This window comes from Terrapene carolina, unplaced genomic scaffold, assembly GCF_002925995.2.
Source record: "Terrapene carolina triunguis isolate 2854851 unplaced genomic scaffold, T_m_triunguis-2.0 Scaffold62, whole genome shotgun sequence".
NCBI classification, from domain to species: domain Eukaryota; kingdom Metazoa; phylum Chordata; order Testudines; family Emydidae; genus Terrapene; species Terrapene triunguis.
This window is the reverse complement of record NW_020664413.1, coordinates 52,824,042-52,843,239: the sequence shown is the minus strand read 5'-3', so window position 1 is coordinate 52,843,239 and position 19,198 is coordinate 52,824,042. Positions and strand designations below refer to the sequence as shown.

The 19,198-nt window shown below is 38.6% G+C and overlaps 1 protein-coding gene across 1 annotated transcript in view; it reads left to right on the top strand.

The window, feature by feature from the left end:
• The window catches only part of DNAH7 (dynein axonemal heavy chain 7), a 234,795-nt gene that overhangs the window by 195,747 nt on the left and 19,850 nt on the right, over positions 1–19,198 (top strand). The window contains exons 50-53 of the mRNA XM_029910522.1: positions 222–557; positions 5,468–5,594; positions 7,043–7,237; positions 12,321–12,413. Coding sequence (XP_029766382.1) covers positions 222–557; positions 5,468–5,594; positions 7,043–7,237; positions 12,321–12,413 — 751 coding nt within the window. The remainder of the gene's footprint in view (positions 1–221; positions 558–5,467; positions 5,595–7,042; positions 7,238–12,320; positions 12,414–19,198) is intronic.

The following is a 19,198-nucleotide window of genomic DNA, read 5'->3' as shown; positions in this document are numbered from 1 at the left end:
ACTATACCTGCTGCACACTGCATTCCCTTAGAGTCATTTTTGCTTTGTAAGAAGAATAAGTGAGTCCTGTATGACCACAGGTGTTTAGAAAATACAAATAATTTTTCTTAAAAATTAAGCTAAGAACAAAAATAGGTCTTTAATTCTCAGGATACATATCTTGAATATGCATTGCATGTATGTATGTATGTGTTGTATGAAAATTTTGTATTTTATTTTAGGCAACTAAAAGAAATAGAAGACAAGATTTTAGAAGTTCTCTCCGCTTCAGAAGGAAATATTTTAGAGGATGAAACTGCCATTAAGATATTATCTTCTTCCAAAGTTCTGGCTAATGAGATTTCTGAGAAGCAAGCTATAGCCGAAGAGACAGAAAAGAAGATTGATACTACCCGGATGGGTTACCGTCCTATTTCTATTCATTCGTCAATCCTGTTTTTCTCAATTGCTGATCTAGCCAACATTGAGCCAATGTACCAGTATTCTCTTATGTGGTTTATTAACCTTTTTGTCATGTCTATAGATAATTCAGAGAAATCAGAAGAGTTACAAACAAGGTAAGAAAGATAATTCTCCATTCTCGCTTAATAAAAAAAAAAGTTTCATTGGCTTTCACTGTTATTCAGGAAGGTGTCACAAACATTTCTCCAAGTTATATTGTATTTATAATTACTCTTGGAATACTGTTTTGTACTCTTGCACCAAGCAGAAAGGTCCATATATTCTAATCTGGTCTTTCCTTGAGAGCCACTTGTTTACAGGTATAAAGAAGGTACAATATGCTAGTAAGTGCTGTTTTCTATATTGTTTCGTATTTTAGTTATTACTATTTTAGTCCTGTGTGGAACTAACAGATACGTGCAAGATACACAGTAATTGGCCACTCACTTTACTTTCATGCTGTATCCCTTTTGCCAACTGTGTGTGTCTTGTCTTTTTTTAGATTTTAACAGAGTTTTGGTTAGAACCTGTAGATGTCTGTAAAGTGCCCTGCAAATTTTTGGCAATATGTAACTAATAAAAGTAGGTTTACTTTTCTCAGTTACACACCTGCAGTCACCAGTAGTGGGTTGCACACATGCTTCCAGTGCATCACACCAATGAAATCCACACATTGGGCTAGTCCCTCAGCTACAGCCAAGCTATGTTCCTCACAGATGATGGAGTTGCAGCTGCCTCAGGAGTAGCTCTAGGGAGAAATGGTGACTCACAGTTGTGCTTGCAGATAGCAAGTGAGCAGATAATTTACTTCATCACTTATTGGGATGCAGCTTGCTCTCCCACTTGTGCCTGGCACACTTGCAGGGGGTCCTAAGCCATGTGCAAGCCTATGTTCTTATTAGGCTAGTCAAAACTCTAGACCTATATGTCAAATTACATATGGCCAAAATGTTAAGAATATTTTTAAGGTTGTAATTCAGTGTTCTGCTCTTCCATGTCAACAGATAAATTCTCATTCAGTGGCCCATTTGATCTTGAAGAAAGCAATTTCCCACATTCTTTGAAGTGACCTGTGATCTATTCTATCTTGCTGCTTAATAGCTTTTGATGTTGCTTATATTTTAGATTGGAAAAGTCAGTTTTAATTATTTCAGTCCATTCCATTGTTCATTTTCTATCATTTCCTTTAACTTTAGGCATGTTACATCAGATAAATTTATACTGTTGTGGCGAGGTTTACCATGGGGGGGGGAGGGGTGTTACAAAAAAAGAACTTGGAAAACAGTGTATTGTGCAAGCAAGGTTTAATTCATGGGAAGATGTGCAATTATAGTTAGTTTTGGGGGTATGCAAAGTTTGATGTAGAGGCAACTTCAGGAGAAAGGGGCCTGAGAGAGCTTCAGGAAAGTTTTTTGTCTAACTTAGGCTATGAAGTCCATTCCTTAGGCAAAATTTCTCCCTAGGAACTGGCCATTGGTGTTGAGCTGAGATTCCTTGAAAGACAGATTGCACTGAATGCTATTTGATCATCTCATTTAAGGAGATCTTTATATGTGTAAATAAAGCAAGTGACACTTTGGTCACCCTAATGATATGGAAGCTGGGTATACTCTGACAGCAAATGTGAAAAATCGGGACAGGAGGTGTGTGTGTGTGTGTGTGGGGGGGGGTAAATAGGAGCCTATATAAGAAAAAGACCCAAAAATTGGGACTGTCCCTATGAAATCAGGACATCTGGTCACCGTACATGTCATCAACTTGAAAACCAACCTGCAATACTCCACAGATAGACTACTGCAAGACACTGGTGTCAAAAGAAGGGACTATATGTTTATGTTTGGCAATCACTGTAGTGTGGATCAGTAGTTTTCTCATTTACTACAATTAGAATGAAAATCAGTTGTTTAGTAAACAAACACTGTGAAGACTGAAAAATAAGATGAATAAATTCCAAGGCCCGAAGGGACCACTGTGATCACCTGTTCTGACTTCCTGTATAGCACAGACCATAGACTCCTCCAAAATAGTTCCCTTTGAATAAGAGCATGTCACAGTTTTAGGGTAACTGCAACTCTATTCCTCCCTCCATAGTCCACTCCAGAGGTTCCCACCAAGTCTCTCGTCTCCAGCCATAACCTTTGTCCCACTCCCTTCATTTAAGGCTGCATAACTCTCTGCCTTACACTGTCATATCCCCAGCAAGCCAGTCTGCAAAAAGGCCAGCACCTGTGCTTTGCTTTCTTTCCAAGGGCTATGAACAATATATTGCCATCAATTAAAAGTTACCACACAGCTCTTTCTAACCAAGCACATTTATTCTCAAAGTAAAAGCATTACAGAGAAAAAACATATAAAAAACAGATTTAAACACACACAAACATACTAGGAGTTGTTCATCTATCTTATGTGGCTCTAGCAGGCCAAAGTCTTTCGAAACCTTCTGCAGGGGTTGTGGCCTCCTTTGGACAGAAGGTCCTGCATGTTTGCTGGCTCAGAAAGAAAGCCATGAATCAGTTCAAACTCATCCTTTTATATCAAAACAAATACATGCAAACCAGCCCCAGGGATGGAAGGTCTCTGGAGTTGTTTAGTCTTAGTAACTTGCATTAATCACCCACCGCATACTGTTCCTGTGGGAACTGCGGTAACCCTTCTCCATGAAATACAATACAATCATACATAAACTGTTCATAAGCATAATACAATATGGTCACCAAAGATATTGCATGCAGTTGCAATCTGTCACAGATATTTTAAAGGAAAAAAAATCCAATCTTGATTTAAAAGTTGCAAATGATGGAGAATCTGTCATGACTTAGTAAATCGTTCCAATGGTTAATTACCCTCCCTGTTAATAATTTATGCCTATTTCCAGTCTGAATTGGTCTAGCATCAAATTCTAGTCATTGCATCTTACTATACCTTGGTCTGCTAAATTGAAGAGCCTATTATCAAATATTTGTTCTCCATGTAGGTATGTACAGATTGTCATCAACACACCTATTAATCTTCTCTTTGTTAAGCTAAATAGATTGAGCTGCTTGATTCTATCAGTATGGGGCATGTTTTCTAATCCTTTAATCCTTCTTGTGGCTCTCTCTGAACAAGCTCCAATTTATCAATATCCTTCTCTAATTGTGGACACAGTATTCAAACAGCTGTCGCACCAGTGCCAAATACAGACATAGTATAACCTCTTTACTCATACTTGAGATTCCCCAGTTTATGCATCCAAGGATTGCATTAGCCATTTTGGCTACAGTGTCACATGAAGAGCTTATGTTCAGCTGATTATCCAACATGACCTCCAAATCTTTGTCACTGCTTCCCAGGATAGAGTCTTCCCTCCCCCATCTTGTAGGTCTGACCTACATTTTTTGATCCTAGCGTGTACTTTTACATTTTAGCCATCTTGAAATGCATATTGTTTGCATGTGCCTTCTTTCTAAGTGATCCAGATTGCTCTATATCAATGACCTGTCCTCTTCATTATTTATCACTCCCCCAAACTTTGGGTCATCTGCAAACTTTATAAGTGACGATTCTATGGGTTCTCCCAGAGCATTGATTAAAAAATGTAAAATACAAGGGCCCCACTAGAAACCCGTGCACTAGGTGATGATTCCCCATTTACAATTACATTTTGAGACCTTTGAGTTAGCCAGATTTTAATCGATTTAATATGTATTGTTAATTTTATATTGTACTTGTTTTTTTAATCAAAATGTCATGCAGTACTAAGTTAAACCCCTTACAGAAGTATAAAACTAAACATGTAACACCCCCACCCCCCAAAATAAGTTAGTTTGACAGGATCTATTTTCCTTAAACCCATGTTGATTGGCATCAATTATGTTATCCTCCTTTATTCACCAAGTCCCATATCAGCTAAATGAACTAGACAACTTTCTATAGGAACAAATTAGCAGATACCCTTTCCACTTTTAATGAATTTTTAGATTCTAGTAAACAAAGCTCTCCCAACTGTTCATAACTATCTACTCTCTTCTCTTCAATATGCAATCACAGTTGATTCCATCCAGTAGCCACGCCTTTATATCCACTCACTAGTGACTACACTTAATCTCCTTCTCTAGCTTTTAAACACTTCTGTACTTTTTAAAATTTCCTAATAGGTCTGGTGAATATAGTAGAAGTATGTGTGGGGGGACAAAATGGGCCAAATTTGAGTAGCGTTGTGATCCTGTGTGCCAGGTCATGATGCCACTCACTTATATTTGGCCCGGCTGCCCCTCTATCATACCAGAAGGGAAGGGGCTCTGTCATTGTGCCATCCAGTTCCAGTCAGGAGCCAAGGAGGCTGTCCTTTTTAATCAGTTCTTCTAGGAGGTCCTCACTACTTACCAGTACTAAATCTAAAATGGCATCACCTCTTGTTGGTTTAGTGACTGTTTGGTGAAAAAATCTGTAGGCTATCACAACTAGGAATATCTGGGCCCTACCATTATTAGTAGCACTTGTCATCCAATAAATACCTGGGAAAATCCCCCATAATGACACAAATTCCCATTAATATTTATTTTGTTAAAAATATTAAAGAGGTCTACCGTCTGTCTATATCCAAATCAGATCCTGTTTTCTTCGTTCAGCCATCTCCCCTCACAGTTCTCTGGGCCAGCATGTATCTACATGTGTCCAGCTTCCTCTTGCTTTTCCTCCATCATCTGCTCAAATCCCTTTTTTATAAAATTCATTAATGTAAATAAAAGATTATTGCTGCTTTTTTCAACAGGAAGGTTCAGCTCTCCCCTCCCCCACAGCCTCCAAAAAAAAAAAAAAAAAAATCTATGTCAGTAGTAAAATGTAATTCTGTTGAAATGTTTTTGCATTGTTTTCCTCACAAATTGGTGTACACATTTAATGAGGATCCTTGATTGTTTTTGGGTAATTGACCAGAAAGTTTATTAGAATAACAGAGGTCTAAGCGAGCTGCAATAGGGTTGCTTAAGTGTATGGGCTTTAAAGTGATATGAATTTAACTTCTCTCTTTCTCTGACACTTGCAGGCTGAAGATTCTCAAGGATCATTTTACTTACTCACTCTATGTTAATATCTGTCGCTCACTCTTTGAAAAGGACAAGCTGCTCTTCTCTTTTTGTCTAAATGTAAATCTCCTGCAGCATGAAAAATTGGTCAGTACATTAAAGTTATTTGCTATTTTGTACTGTATATATTTAAATGACATACCAATATCCTGAAAAAAGGAACATATAACATGTAACTTAAAAAGCCATGATTGGGTGTGTTTTGGTTTTACATGTTTTAGTGAGCAATTAGAGAGCAATAGAATAAAATATAAAGTGATCTAGCAAACTTAAATATGATAGCCATTTTTCAAATCTCATTCAAAATAAAACCCAGCTTATAGTATTGCAAATATTTTGCAACATTGTTATTTATCTACAGACTTTTTTTATTAGATGGTTGTCAATACTTGTATTAGTTGTAAAGCTTTTATCCATTTAGAATAGATGAAATTGACTAATTTACAATATGAATTTTAGGAGCATTTCAAAATTGAAGTTTAATTTCTCATTAATTGTTACGATGGAGGAGGAAAAAGTGCCTATTTTATTCATTTATGATGCCAAATATGTTTACTTTAATACAGATTACACATATATTTCTCAGAATCAAACCCTTTTGACACAATTGTGTCTTTTAAGGCTAATAAGTTGTACCTGGTCATTTTGCAGAATAATGTTTTAAACTGATAGGAAAATGCAGCTCTTTTAATTTATATCCCCTGCGGAACAGTATTAATAGTATTAATTTATCATTAATAAAATATATTAGAATGTAAATTCTTTGGGACAGGGCCTGTGTCCCTGTGTGTGTTCAGAAAGCACCTAGCATATTTTGAATAGTACTGCAATCTATGTTTTAAATAATGAATACAGCGAACTGAAATGTACTTGATTTTAGAACTAGGAGAAGCAGTAGCAGTTTTTGTTGAGCAGAAAGCTGAAAAGCTACTAAATCAGACAATCTTTTAAAATTCCTTTCAGGGACCTTGGTTTACAAGTTCTAGCCCTCAAACGAATTTGCAACTGGGTAGAATGTTGGTGAGGGGATAGGGCTTGTTGGAGACTAATATTTGGTTTTCATTTTCAGACCTGAAATTTGGTCCAAAGAGTCTGAAACACATTAGCTTCCATACATAGCTCTTGATAAATTTTGATTCCCAGAAAGTATCAAAGTTATCACAAACATGTGTGTCTAACAAAGGTGGTTTGTCAAAAAAAAAAATCCAGCTACAGTTATCCATTTGTCAGCTCAAGAAAAAACTAGCCAAAATAAGGTTCAGGTTTGGTGCACATCTGCTGTAAACCAGGTTCAGTTAAAATTTCAATTATACAGTATTCAGCTCCAGACTATGAGATTTTTAATTAAATTGAAGTCAAATACTTAATCTTTTTGGAGGTGTACCTCCAATATTACTGCTATGAAAGCTTTATCCACTTTTAGTGCAGAAATTCAGAGAAGTATATCAATTATCTACTTCGTGTGCTGATATGGTATTTGTCCGCTCATTAGGTTTCATTGTTAAGCTGTCTCGTGGTACTCTCTTTTACTGCAGATTAATGCAAATGAGTGGAAGTTTTTACTAACTGGTGGCATAGGCCTGGACAATCCCTTCTCTAATCCCTGCACCTGGCTTCCTCAGAAGGCCTGGGATGAAATTTGTCGACTAGATGATTTGCCAGACTTCAGAAACATTCGTAAGGATTTTATGCGACTGAAGGATGGATGGAAATCAGTGTATGATAGTTTGGTATGTTAACAGAAACAACTGAAGTCTGTTTCATTACTGATTTTCTGTCTCTCTAGGTTAACTGATCACATTAAAATATTAATTCAGAAAAACAAAGAAAATTATATAATTTTGTCCTGCTACATTCTTGTAGTAAATATTAAGGCAAATTGTATGAAGGGGTTCAGTACTCCTAGTTTGTCAGCTAACTTCTGTGTAATGAGTCACAGTTTGGATTGAATTTTTAAACAAATTCAAATAAAAATTATTGAAATGAGTAGGGGTGCGGGGAAAGTCTGCTAATCTTAAGAAAACCAAAATGTACATTGAATCTATTTGTTCACCATGTTTAGTTGTTGGTGCAAAAATATACTGCTTTGCCACTTACACAAATCTGACCATGTTAAACTACAAATTGGGTGTATGCAACCACTGACATCAGTGCTGAATTTGGCTAAGAGACTTCCAGCAAAGTTGCACCTGTTTATACTAGGCTTAATTGTCCCCATTTTTATTTTATGCCACCACTATAATGGTGGAAAATATCACCAACATTCAGTCATCAACAACATGAATGCAGCTGTGTTTCATTTGGCAGACCTATAATATCTGTAGTGAGGGGTATAAAGGATAATATATGGAGATATACCTATCTCATAGAACTGGAAGGGACCTTGAAAGGTCATCAAGTCCAGCCCCCTGCCTTCACTAGCAGGACCAAGTACTGATTTTTGCCCCAGATCCCTAAGTGGCCCCCTCAAGGATTGAACTCACAACCCTGGGTTTAGCAGGCCAATGCTCAAACCACTGATGTTTTATTACCCTTATTTCATATAGGCACTTTATGTCCCTCTTGTGAATCTAGCCTAGGCACTTAATTGCAACTTTAGGTGCCTAAGACCAAGACTTAGTAGGTGGCAGCAGAGTAGTGGTTTTATGAATGCCTGTTACAGGCTCCTAAGTTTCCACTGATAAAGTCTCCATAGTGCCTATGTTTCTGTTGTGTGGCACGGCTGCCTACATCTCAACATCACTGAGCAGCTCAGCACCGATCTTCTGCCAAAGTCCAACAGGATGCACAAACTAGACATTCCCCTGTATGTCTCACCTATGAGACCTGGTCCATTAGGTGTGCATGGAGCTGATGAAAGCAGGGACTGGAACCTGGATTGCTCAGGTGACTGTACTAACCACTAGGCTATAGAGGCAGTTGCTTTTCCTCTTGCCCAATGAACATTTAAATATTTCATAGGACGTGGAACAGCTTTAATAGGAGATATTGAAAGAGACCCACCCTCAATACCCCATAGCCTCCTGGGGAGAGCCACATGGGAGGTGGGAGACCTGAATTCAAGTCTCTGCTCCGCATCAGGCCAGGGGGGAGGATTTGAATGTGAGGGAAAGTGATGGTTTGCAGGGTACCCAAGACTGAGATTCACCTTGTTACCCTCTGCTACCTATGTGCGGTAATCTTGCCTGTGCTTAGCTGCTGTTAGCTTCCTAACACTGGCAGCCTCCTAGCCAATCAAGCACCCTCCTCTGAGCTATGCTTGCCCTTACTTTGTCTTGCAGATTAACAATAGTTATGCCCTAGTCTTCAAGTCCCTTTGAAGTGTTTCTCTGTGATATCCAGCCCCTATGTGATGGGGGCCACTCATGAGCACCTCCTATTGGTTGGGTGCAAACCTGCACACTCTCTCTATACCCATGGTGCCCCCCCATTGGCTGTTGCCCTCATCAGGTGGGGTCTTCAGTGGCTCAGCCCTCCATCTAAGTCACACATAGTCTAAACAGATGAAACCCTTCCAGGGTAACAAAGGTCCAACCATAGCCCTGCCTCTGGGCTCAGTTCTCAGCCCCTTCTGGGCTAGCTTTAAGTCTGTCCCTGCCCTGTTATAAAATGGTGCCTCCAGGACTTTTTTCCTGGAGACTCTTTTTTACCACCCAGAAGGGGAGTGAAGTTAAGAAGTGACCTAGCTAGAGAGCTGGGAAACCACAAAATGCAAAGTTCGACAAATGGTTGACCCTCTTCAGGGTCTTCAGCCCTGTTCAAACATCCAGCCCCTTTTTGTGGCTTCTAAACTAAACTTGTTCCCTTCCTGGGGCTTTAGGCCACATCCCCAGTAGTTGGTCAGGGGAACCTGGGCCTGCCCACTACTCTGTCTCCCAACCCAGGGATCCTACAAATAGCAGCCACATTGCTGCTTTTTTTAATAGCTTCTCTTGCTGCATTCCCTAGGCTACTTTTCACTCTATCCCATTACCTTAGGGACACAGTCCTTGGGTTCTTTGTCTGTTCCCTGCTAGAGTAGGGTCTCTCCCAGGCTTCCTTGTCTGAAGAGTTCCTCTGTCTTATCCCTTCTAGTCCCAGCCAGGAACTGACCTGCTCAGGTCTAGCAGCGTCTTTTAACTGAGCCTGCTGTGCTCTGATTTGCTGCTTCCCTGCAGCCTTTCTAGGCAGGCCTGGAGGACTCAGTTTTATTGCTTCTTTTCTGGGGCCTTAAAGGGCCCAAAACACCCCATCACACCCTGTGACTAGCTACTCACAGAAATACCAGGTCTGCTGGCCTCAAACAAATTTTACACACACCAGTTTGTAAGAGTCAGCTGTGGTTCTGCACTTTGTTCAACATCACAGCACTTAGATATATTTATAGTGAAAACAATAATAAATTTATCAGATATTCAAGATTCAAGTGAAAGTGAGTTAGGATATTGAAAACAAAAGGTTACATATAAAACAAAACCAGAACCCACTTTCTAGAGATTACACTTAACTAACAGGTTAATCTCCTGTCTAAAGAAGTTTATCTCACCCAGCATCTTTTGCACCTTTTCAACCAAGGTTGGCAAAGATGTCATTTTCATGAATGTAAAGGCATTACCCATTAACTTCTTAGGTGTACAGTGATGGGGGCATTCTTTGCCTTCTACTTATAGTCCCAAAGTTTGGTGTCTGTACTCAGAGACAGGATAACCACTCATGGTTTATTTTTTCTGTGTGCTGCTTCCCTGTTGACTTTACATCTTTTTGTTGACTTTGTATGTAAATACGCATCCATTGTGTTAGCTTATAATGCTTGATTTACATCTCAACAGAGAGATTGGTGAATAAACATCTATTGTCTGACAAAAAAGCTGTTTTTTTAGCTCTGCTGGTGACTCATACCTTGATACAGACTCTAAGAGCATATTTTCAATGTATGTATGTAACTCCTTATGTACTATCTGTATATACTTTTCACAATGATAGTAATGACGAGTGTGACCTCAGTTTTCATTTAAATCCTCACATGATACACTTTGGTGAACAAGAATGTATATACCAGATTTAGGACTGTCCTGTAATCTCTTTGCCAGTTGGCATTAAGAGATTCTTGTGTCACAGGGAGTGCTCCAACCCCTAGGCCACATGGTAGAAGAAGGGCACCACCTCCGCTTCTTCCATTTTTCTTGAGAAAGGGCTGACCTGGCTTAAGTCCCTGACTCCAGGAGAGGTTTCATGTCTGTGAAGCCCAAGCTGAGATAGGTTCCTAACTCCCTTTAAGGGGTAGAGATGAGGCTATGCACCCTCCTCAGCATTTCCTCCTGGCTAACTTCAACATCTCAAATCCCCGCTCAGTGTGCTGGCTTCTGTGAATCCCTTTTTTAATCACCTAACTCTCACCCTTTACTATATAGGGACCATGGGCACCTAACTCATGGTTGTGTATTCCCCTAATCAACAGGGTCCTTAAAAGTTAGGCACTGGACCCTTAGCATTGCAACACCTAAGTCCTTCTGAATCTAGCTCTTTGTTTCCCTACATTTTAAAAGTAAATTTGCTTTGTAAATCTTCATTAGAGGTAAAGCAGCATGTACCTTAAATGATCCAAAAGGAGCATTTCCTATTACTATTTGCAACTTCATTGCTGGTATCCATTTACAACTGTTTCTAATATCGCAAGTAGAATGCTATGCTAACCAGATAGAAAAGACTGATGTGAAAACTAAAAAGAAGAGCCATGGATATTTAAATTATTCTAAAGGGTACATTTTCAAATGGGTATGGAGAAACTAACTGCCCAATTCCCTCTGACATGCATTATAGTTGCACAGCTATGTTCCTAAGCACTGCTATGAAAATTAGCTGAAGGTAGATAACCAGCTCTTGGTTAGTTAAAACAATTGTCACAAAACCAAACCAACATTTAAGGAGAGCCTAGAACTTACTATTGGCTTTGGAATACGCTAAAGACACAGGTAATAAAATCAAGAGCTCCGAACATTGACCAAAAGACATCTTCTCAGGAGCCTGAAGAGACAACTGTGAAAGCAGGATGGTTTTTTTGTGTTAGTGGGGTTGATAGCTGTGCAGAGGCTACCAGAAAGTCATTATAATTAAGCCTGCCTCTCTTTCCACCCTTATAAGGATGGTTTCTTTCAGCTGCAGCACTAATTTGGTAATGCTTTTAGGAACTCTCATATTATCCCTTGACAAACCATCTTCACACCCAGATAGGCTGGTACTTTTGGCAATAACAGTATGGACACTTTAAGTAGTCATTAGATCATATCACAAGACTTTTGAAAAATGTTGGGTTGTTTTTATTCACCTTCAGATCTTTGAGCTTTTAGGGTTTGTATTTTCTCTTCAGGCATGAGGGCACAAAACTTTTTTAAAATATTGAAGCTGGCATTTGTGTGTGATCACATCACTTCAGACACTGTGGGTTTAAAATAGATATCCAATATTGTAAGACTCGTGATAAAATTATAAATTGGCAACGTTGCCATACTTACATCCCAGCCTCAGCATGAGGCATTGTTATACATTTATATATTGGGGAAAATGAAAGGAAATTATCGTAATTTAAGAATTACTCCAAAGCAAGGAATGGAAGGAATTTTGTGTTGTCCCATTTCTTTTTAAATATTTCAGTCTACCTGTATCAGTTGCTGCATAGTGCGAAACACTGATTAGTACATTGTGTTGTAACAGTTATTCAACATTTTTTGCAATCTCACCTGTATCAAGGGTTTCTAAGAATAAAGCAGTTAGATTAGTCTCACTCTAGCTTTATTTAATTAGCACTCAAATTATAATCTGCCTTTATGCTCATAGGAACCCCACCATGAGGATTTCCCTGAAGAGTGGCAAAACAAAATGGGCCAATTCCAGAGGCTGCTTATGATTCGCTGCCTGCGGCCTGACAAAGTAAGTGTGGAAGTGCAAAGACTTGCTGTTGGACAGTATCACAGGTTTCACCTAGTGCCCCTCCCTTAGAAATTGTCTGGATTTTCCCCCATTTTACTCTCTCTGTCGCTCTCCATTAATTGTCTTCTGTAATCTGAGGGAAGTGGCTCTTAAAACCAAAGAATTGCCAGATGCTTATGTATTTCAAAGATATTCAAGCATTCACTGATTACCTTAAAAGAAACAGATCATGTTTGTAGTTTGACAGAATGTAATCTGCTTCTTTGTAAGTAGAAGTTTCCATTTATCAGGATAGGAATGCAAGTCTTTCCATTTTGAAAGTGGAAAGCAAGCCACTTGTTTGTCAAATTCCTCTGCAAGTTCAAATTGTAAATCTGAGTTGAACATTCCCAAAGCTTGGGTATACCATGGTCAAGTGCACACTTGTATCAGCTGTAAATCTTTATTTAAAAATACAAATTTTGACCATCTAAAAACAGTACAGAAGTATTCTGCTTAACAAGTCAATGTACATTTTATTTTATAAACACTAGTTTATTGGGAGATTTATTGGTCCACATCTGCCGTACTGATCAAATATACCTCAAAAGATAGGAGTTCATATTGACTATTATGTACTTTGTAAGTGTCTACAGAAATTAGTACTTTATTATTCAGACAACTGAATCTGATATCTATTCCAATAAGATCAACAATGTTTAGGATAGCCATGTGAAATTTAGACAAAGAAATGCACACCTTCCTGAAAGTCTGTGGATATCTCATCTTTTTTTGCCCAGTGGGCTGCATTGGGGGTCCTGGTGGCTTCCTGAACTTTGGGCAGTAGAATCAGCATGTTGAGGGAGACTCTGATACTGGCATCTTTGGCTCTGGAGTGTACTGATGTTTGCTGACAAAGTGATCAATGAGACGTTTTCTGGTTGCATCAACTTCTTCTTCAAAGGACTTCATTGTGCTTCTGCCGGTTTTGCACTTAAAGTAAATCCAGAGTTTTCACTTAGTGTTTGAAGTGTTAGACCTAGACACTCGACACTCAAAAGCTACCCAGAAAGTGGGATATAGAACTTTTGTCAGTGATTGTTACCTTAATGGGGAACTAGCACAGCCTCTAATTAAGTCTCCCATTAGATTCCCTAATAGAACCTATTAAATGTCAATTTTTATTAACCAAAGCAGTCCAGTTCCTGGGGCCAGCTATCACTTTATACACATCAGCAGCATGACAGCTGCCACTCAGGTAACCCCAGGAGAAGGAAGGCTTCTCTAAGGTGTGATATTAATGCCATTTTCCTTTGAATTCCAAAGAGATCTATCAGTGAACAGGATAACTGCAGAACTAGTGAGGGGGGGCTCCAATTTGTCTTCTGCAGTTGTATGGGAAAGCTGCTGGCACAACAACACTGAAGCAGGGGGAAGATACAGTGCTTGACAAGAGTTATGCCTGTGTTTAGCATGTGCTCTTTGAAGCCCTGTCAGTTCAAGATGACACAGAGTATAGTTAATACTCAGTGGTTCTTCCAAGGGCTGTTTTTAATATTATACACAGAAGGGATAGTACTCTTTTTTCCAATGTAAGAGTGTTGGATTAAACATGTCCAGGGAGTGAAGTTTTGTAAGGAGTTAGGCATAGAGGGCCATATTTTTTAAAAGCATTTAGGCACTTAAAGATACAGATAGGCACTTAGGAAAAAATCCCATTATCTGCATCTTTAAGTGCCCAAACACTTCTTAAAAATCTGGCCTTGAGTTCCTAGATACTGCAGGCATGGCAGGTTCCGTCAGTGAGAGCGATTTCTGCCTTCTCTCCTATAGGGAAACCACTCCAAGGGGGCCGATTTTTATTCAGACGGCATCCTCTGTTTAAGCCAAAGCCATTAAACAGTATTTGCACGAGCACTTACAAGAAAAGTCCTCAACCGGTCCATCTCCAGCATGTAGTATTCCTCCATTGTCAGATCATCAAAGTTCTTAGTAAGGGATAAAAACCCACAGTTGCTAGGACGTTTGGAGTGCTCTACCCTGCAGCACAAACACAAGAGTTTCATTTTGGGACTAGTCAGTCTTCCACAGCATTTCAGAGGAGATGGAAGAGAGTGATACCGTTGCACAATTTTCTAATATGAAAGATGTTCTATAACTTTCTCAGGCTTGTTTTAGGTTCTCTTTTGCCCCTAAATAGCTGCATTGATCAAACTTTTACTAATAAAGTGTCAAGAGGAGAGTTGTGAAACTCCTCTTTTCCTCTAATACCAGATGGAAGAGGTGAAGTAAATTCTTTAAGATACATGTGGCAGAAACCCACAAGTTAGTGCATCTCCCCACCCCCCACCCCAGCTATGTTTATTCCCACCACGCCAGAATATTCATTTCAACAAGAGGGAAAGCAAGCATCTTTTATGGTCTGTATGAATATTTCAGAATAGCTGACAAACCTAACCCAAGAGCTGGTACCTAGGCTTCAAAATTAAGCAGCCTGAAGCACTTCTTTTCATTTCTTCCATTCCCCCTCCATACCCCACCCCCGCACATTTGTTTTTAGACCACAGAGAATTTACAGACAAACCAGTTTTCATGAGTTGAGGAGATGTACACTCCAGTGGCCCTAGTTAGAATATGGGCCATATAAAAACCAGGACCTCTTTATTCAGCTCTGCTACCTGTGCTTATTCAGAATCAGCTGCTTATTTTAGTGACAGGAGTTTATTTATGTAAGCACTGCAGAGGCAAGACAGCTAACGGTAAGAGCTAAGGTTTTTTAGCTAATAATATAGTTATATTTCAGTTGTAAGTCAGAAAGAATACAGCTAGAGTTTCAGATTTTATGTTGAGTTTGCAGTGCTGACCGACCTTTTTCAAATTGTCAAATGGGGAAGACTTTTATATTGAAACATCGAGAGGCAAAGAACCCTCAATACCAGTATTTGTTACTTTTCAGGATATAACTACACTGAATGCAAAGAAACATTTGTTTTCCATAGTAATGGAAAATTGAAGTCTGCTGGTCACGTTTACATGAGTGCTTTGATAACTAAACCAGAACACCCAGAGAACTCATAGGAGGGGAAATAATGCTCAAACTAGTACATTAGGGGAGTAAGCCAGAGATAACATGGAGGACTATTTCAAGACATTTGAATAGTTTCACAGCATAAAGAGTGAGGAAGAATACAGGCAGACTACTGCTTACTGTGGATCATCATTTGGCTCCCAGCCCTCGAGCTCTATCAGGCAGAAGAAACACTTTGCCACATCAGGTTCATTTGCACTTGGACAGTGGATAAAGCCAGCCCTGGCCATCTGCAGGGGAGAATTAGTTATGGTAGTATTTAGGGGCCCAGTTTTTTGGGCCCTAGTGTAATATACACTGTGCAAATATATAATAAGAGACAACAGTCCCTGCCCCAGAGAGTTTACAGTCTAAAGTCTCAATCCTGCAAGGCTACTCTTCACAAACATTGGGGTCTTCCAGCAAGGAGTAGCTGGTTTGATAGGAACCTAAGTTTAAAACTGATAGGATGTAACAGACAAGCTGTAGGATGAGAAGAGAGGCTAAAGGCAATAAACATGTTTTTGCATGGAGGAGCTGTTTGCAGGTGCCCATTTTTGAGATTGCCAGCGGATAACGACTAGGCAATTGGCAGTGTTCCATAGGCATTACAGTAAGAGATAGTTATTCACACTATATTGCCCAGGAACTAATCAAGGGCTAAACCCTGTAATTTTAGCCTGAAGAGTAATACTAGAAGTACTAGTTTATCCAGAAATAAGCAAGACATAGTTTGGCGTTGTATTAATGCATGAGTCCAAGAACCACATTTGACTGCTATATATGCAAGGTTTTCTCTTAGAGAAAAAAAATAAGGAAAACTGTCATCTCAAATATTTCAGGAATATTGGACTAGTCAGTGGTGAGGTCATAGTTTGTTGAACTAAACTGTCATTTGCAAATATAATTATGTCCAGGCAACCCCACAAATGAAAGGAGAGAGTCACACAAACATGAAGTTAGAACTCTGTAGTTCTCATTATAGTGAGCTTCCTAGTATAGAAAGTTTAGCAAGCTAGTTTCCAAAGTAATAGGTTATATCCCACTATCAGGGTTTAGGTTAGTTATATTCCACCAGTAGGTGCATTGGAGACATGGCTAAATCAATTCTAAAAAGAGTTAAAAACTACAATTACTCATCTTTAGAAGTGGTCCTGCATGTGTTATAGTTTCAACTTCCTTCACACCTGCTCAGATAACTCCAAGTATGCTTCATCTGAGGTGTGACCCTCAAGATATACAGTAGCTGTACCCAAGCATGACTCGTAAGCGTCAGTTTCAAAGCATTATGGGCCATAATATTATTGTAGCATTTGAATTGTACTTTGTATGTTCAAAGCACTGAGTGGACATTAATTTTAAATGATTCACTTTTATAAGTACTAGAGGCCCAATAACGAATTGGCTGATATTTATCCTTCCTGCTAGATAACAAGCACTAGATCTGTGTGGATTGATCCCACCCCCAATTAATGTTTTCCTCCAGGGAAGGGGGGGGGGGACATTTTTCAGGATCAGAAGACCCAAATTCAAAGAACCATTTTAATTGGGGAAGAATCAAAATGTTTCGTTTCAAATTTGAAACTGCATTTTGATTTTAAATTTGGCCAATTTAACACACACAGGTAACCACTACAAACAACCACCTGAAATGGTTGAATTGGGAGAAAAATACAACTCAAAAATTTCATTTTACATCAGCTCAAGTGTTATGGGTTGTTTGAAGTGAGTGTTTTAGATTTGATTGAAAGCTTTTTAAAAAGTTGTTTTAGTATGAGTTTTAAATAGTTTTTCACATTTTTCTGTTTGGCCCTCCTACCCAAAAATTCCACTATTTACCTAGCTCTAGTGGGCACTTCCTCAGTTCTCAAGCTAGTCAATAACTGTGAAAGTTACAGGTTTCTAATACATTAAAAACCCAAAAACAAAATAAAAGCCACCATGCCCATATTCTCATAGTTAATTTAGCTTGCTACAATGGAATCCAAGTAGCAAGAGTTGTTCATTTAGGGAGTTCTAGCATGTATGTGGGTAGCTATTGTTACCGCATGCAACTTTAGGTACAGGAGCAAGGGAACACTTCAGTCTGTACAGCATAAAATCAAGCATCAAATTAATCTAGAAGTTCCAGGAAAGGTAGAACTCAGAATTTTTTTTTTTTTTAAATCCCCTCTTCCTTATGCCTGAAAGGTAAACTTCCAGACTGATTGTACACAGCCACTCATCTCACTGAAGTGACATTTCAGAGCAGCATATGGAGGACATTAAAGTACTTACCTCTTTTTTCCTGACTTTTGTAGGCTTAATTGAGACTCCTAACTCTGCTTTAACTTGAACATGTGGTTTAAGAGCATTTTTAATTAACATAGTCTATCAGGGAAGAGAATGAAGTATTTGGAAGTTTTAATGAAATGTTATATAATCTATTATTTTTGTCTTATAGTTCCTAGGTATAGACAAAATTGTCAGACTTACATGCTCAGGGGTACATTTGCAATTCTCCATAAAAGGCCAATCTGTGAAGGTTTTTATGCGATTCTCATACTCATACATGTCTCTAAATTCAATCAAATGCTTACAGGCTAAATTAAGCTCTTTCAAAAAAGTCTCCATCTGAAAGAAAGAAGAAAAACAAACAAAACCTGTTGTCTGATCCTTGCCCTAGCCAATGTAATACTCATACTGTGCCTCTCCCTCTCATATTAAAGACACTTCACTCATTGGCTTCATTGCTCCCACCTGTAAACATGAGGGTGCTTCAACTAAGTAAAGGCAGGTGAGTCTCTGAGCAGCAGAATAAGAGAAGTGAGGTCACAATGGAATTTCTGCATCTGTCACATTCTTAGCACTCAAAGGTGTATCTTTGTTAAATGTACAACTTAGTGTATAGTATGTGCAAAGTGACTGAATTAACACAGATATTTGGAGCTTGGCTTTGTATTTCTTGATACTTTAATGATTAAATTTGTAACTTTAATACTGAGCTAATACAGACTCTTTGCATTTAACAACCTAACTAGTAATCAAAAATGCTACAGAAATAGTACATAATGTGGCTCAGTTAACACTGCTATTAAAAACTTAAACTTTTGCATTTTTTGACAGTTTCTCTTTCAGAGTTTAAACTTTAATAGTGCATTAGCAAAAGATTTTGCAGTTCTTTTCAAGACAACAAAAGAAAAAATATTAAAATGTTCTAGCATATGTTTTAAACTGCATCACTCTGGAGACGTGCTAAGATTTTTATCTGTTGCACAATGGAGATGGGTAAATCAAAAGTGCCACCAGCAATTATGAAACTGAAATCTTAAGAAAATCTTTTTTAATGTGTATACTCAGAAGCAAATGTTTAAACATATGTCATATTTGTTTTCAAATTAGCCACTAGTTTTGTGATTTGTATGTCTGCATCCACATTTAGTTTGTGTTTGTGCAAATCCTTACACACATGCTTAATTTTACTACCGTGATTAGTACAATTATTTCAATGGGACTACTCATGATATTAACATGAAGCACATCCATACGTGTTTGCAGGATCAGGACCTTTGGCTTTGCTCCTGTAAGTTTGCCATTGCCTTCAGTGTAGGGGACCTCTGTGCAGAATAACATACAGGATTGGGGTTCAGGACTAGTAAAAGTGGCTTGACTGATTAGCCCTGGAAACTGGAATCCTCTCTATAATACAGATAAAACATGAGCAGTAGCAATTCCAGCTTCCTACACTGACCTACCAATC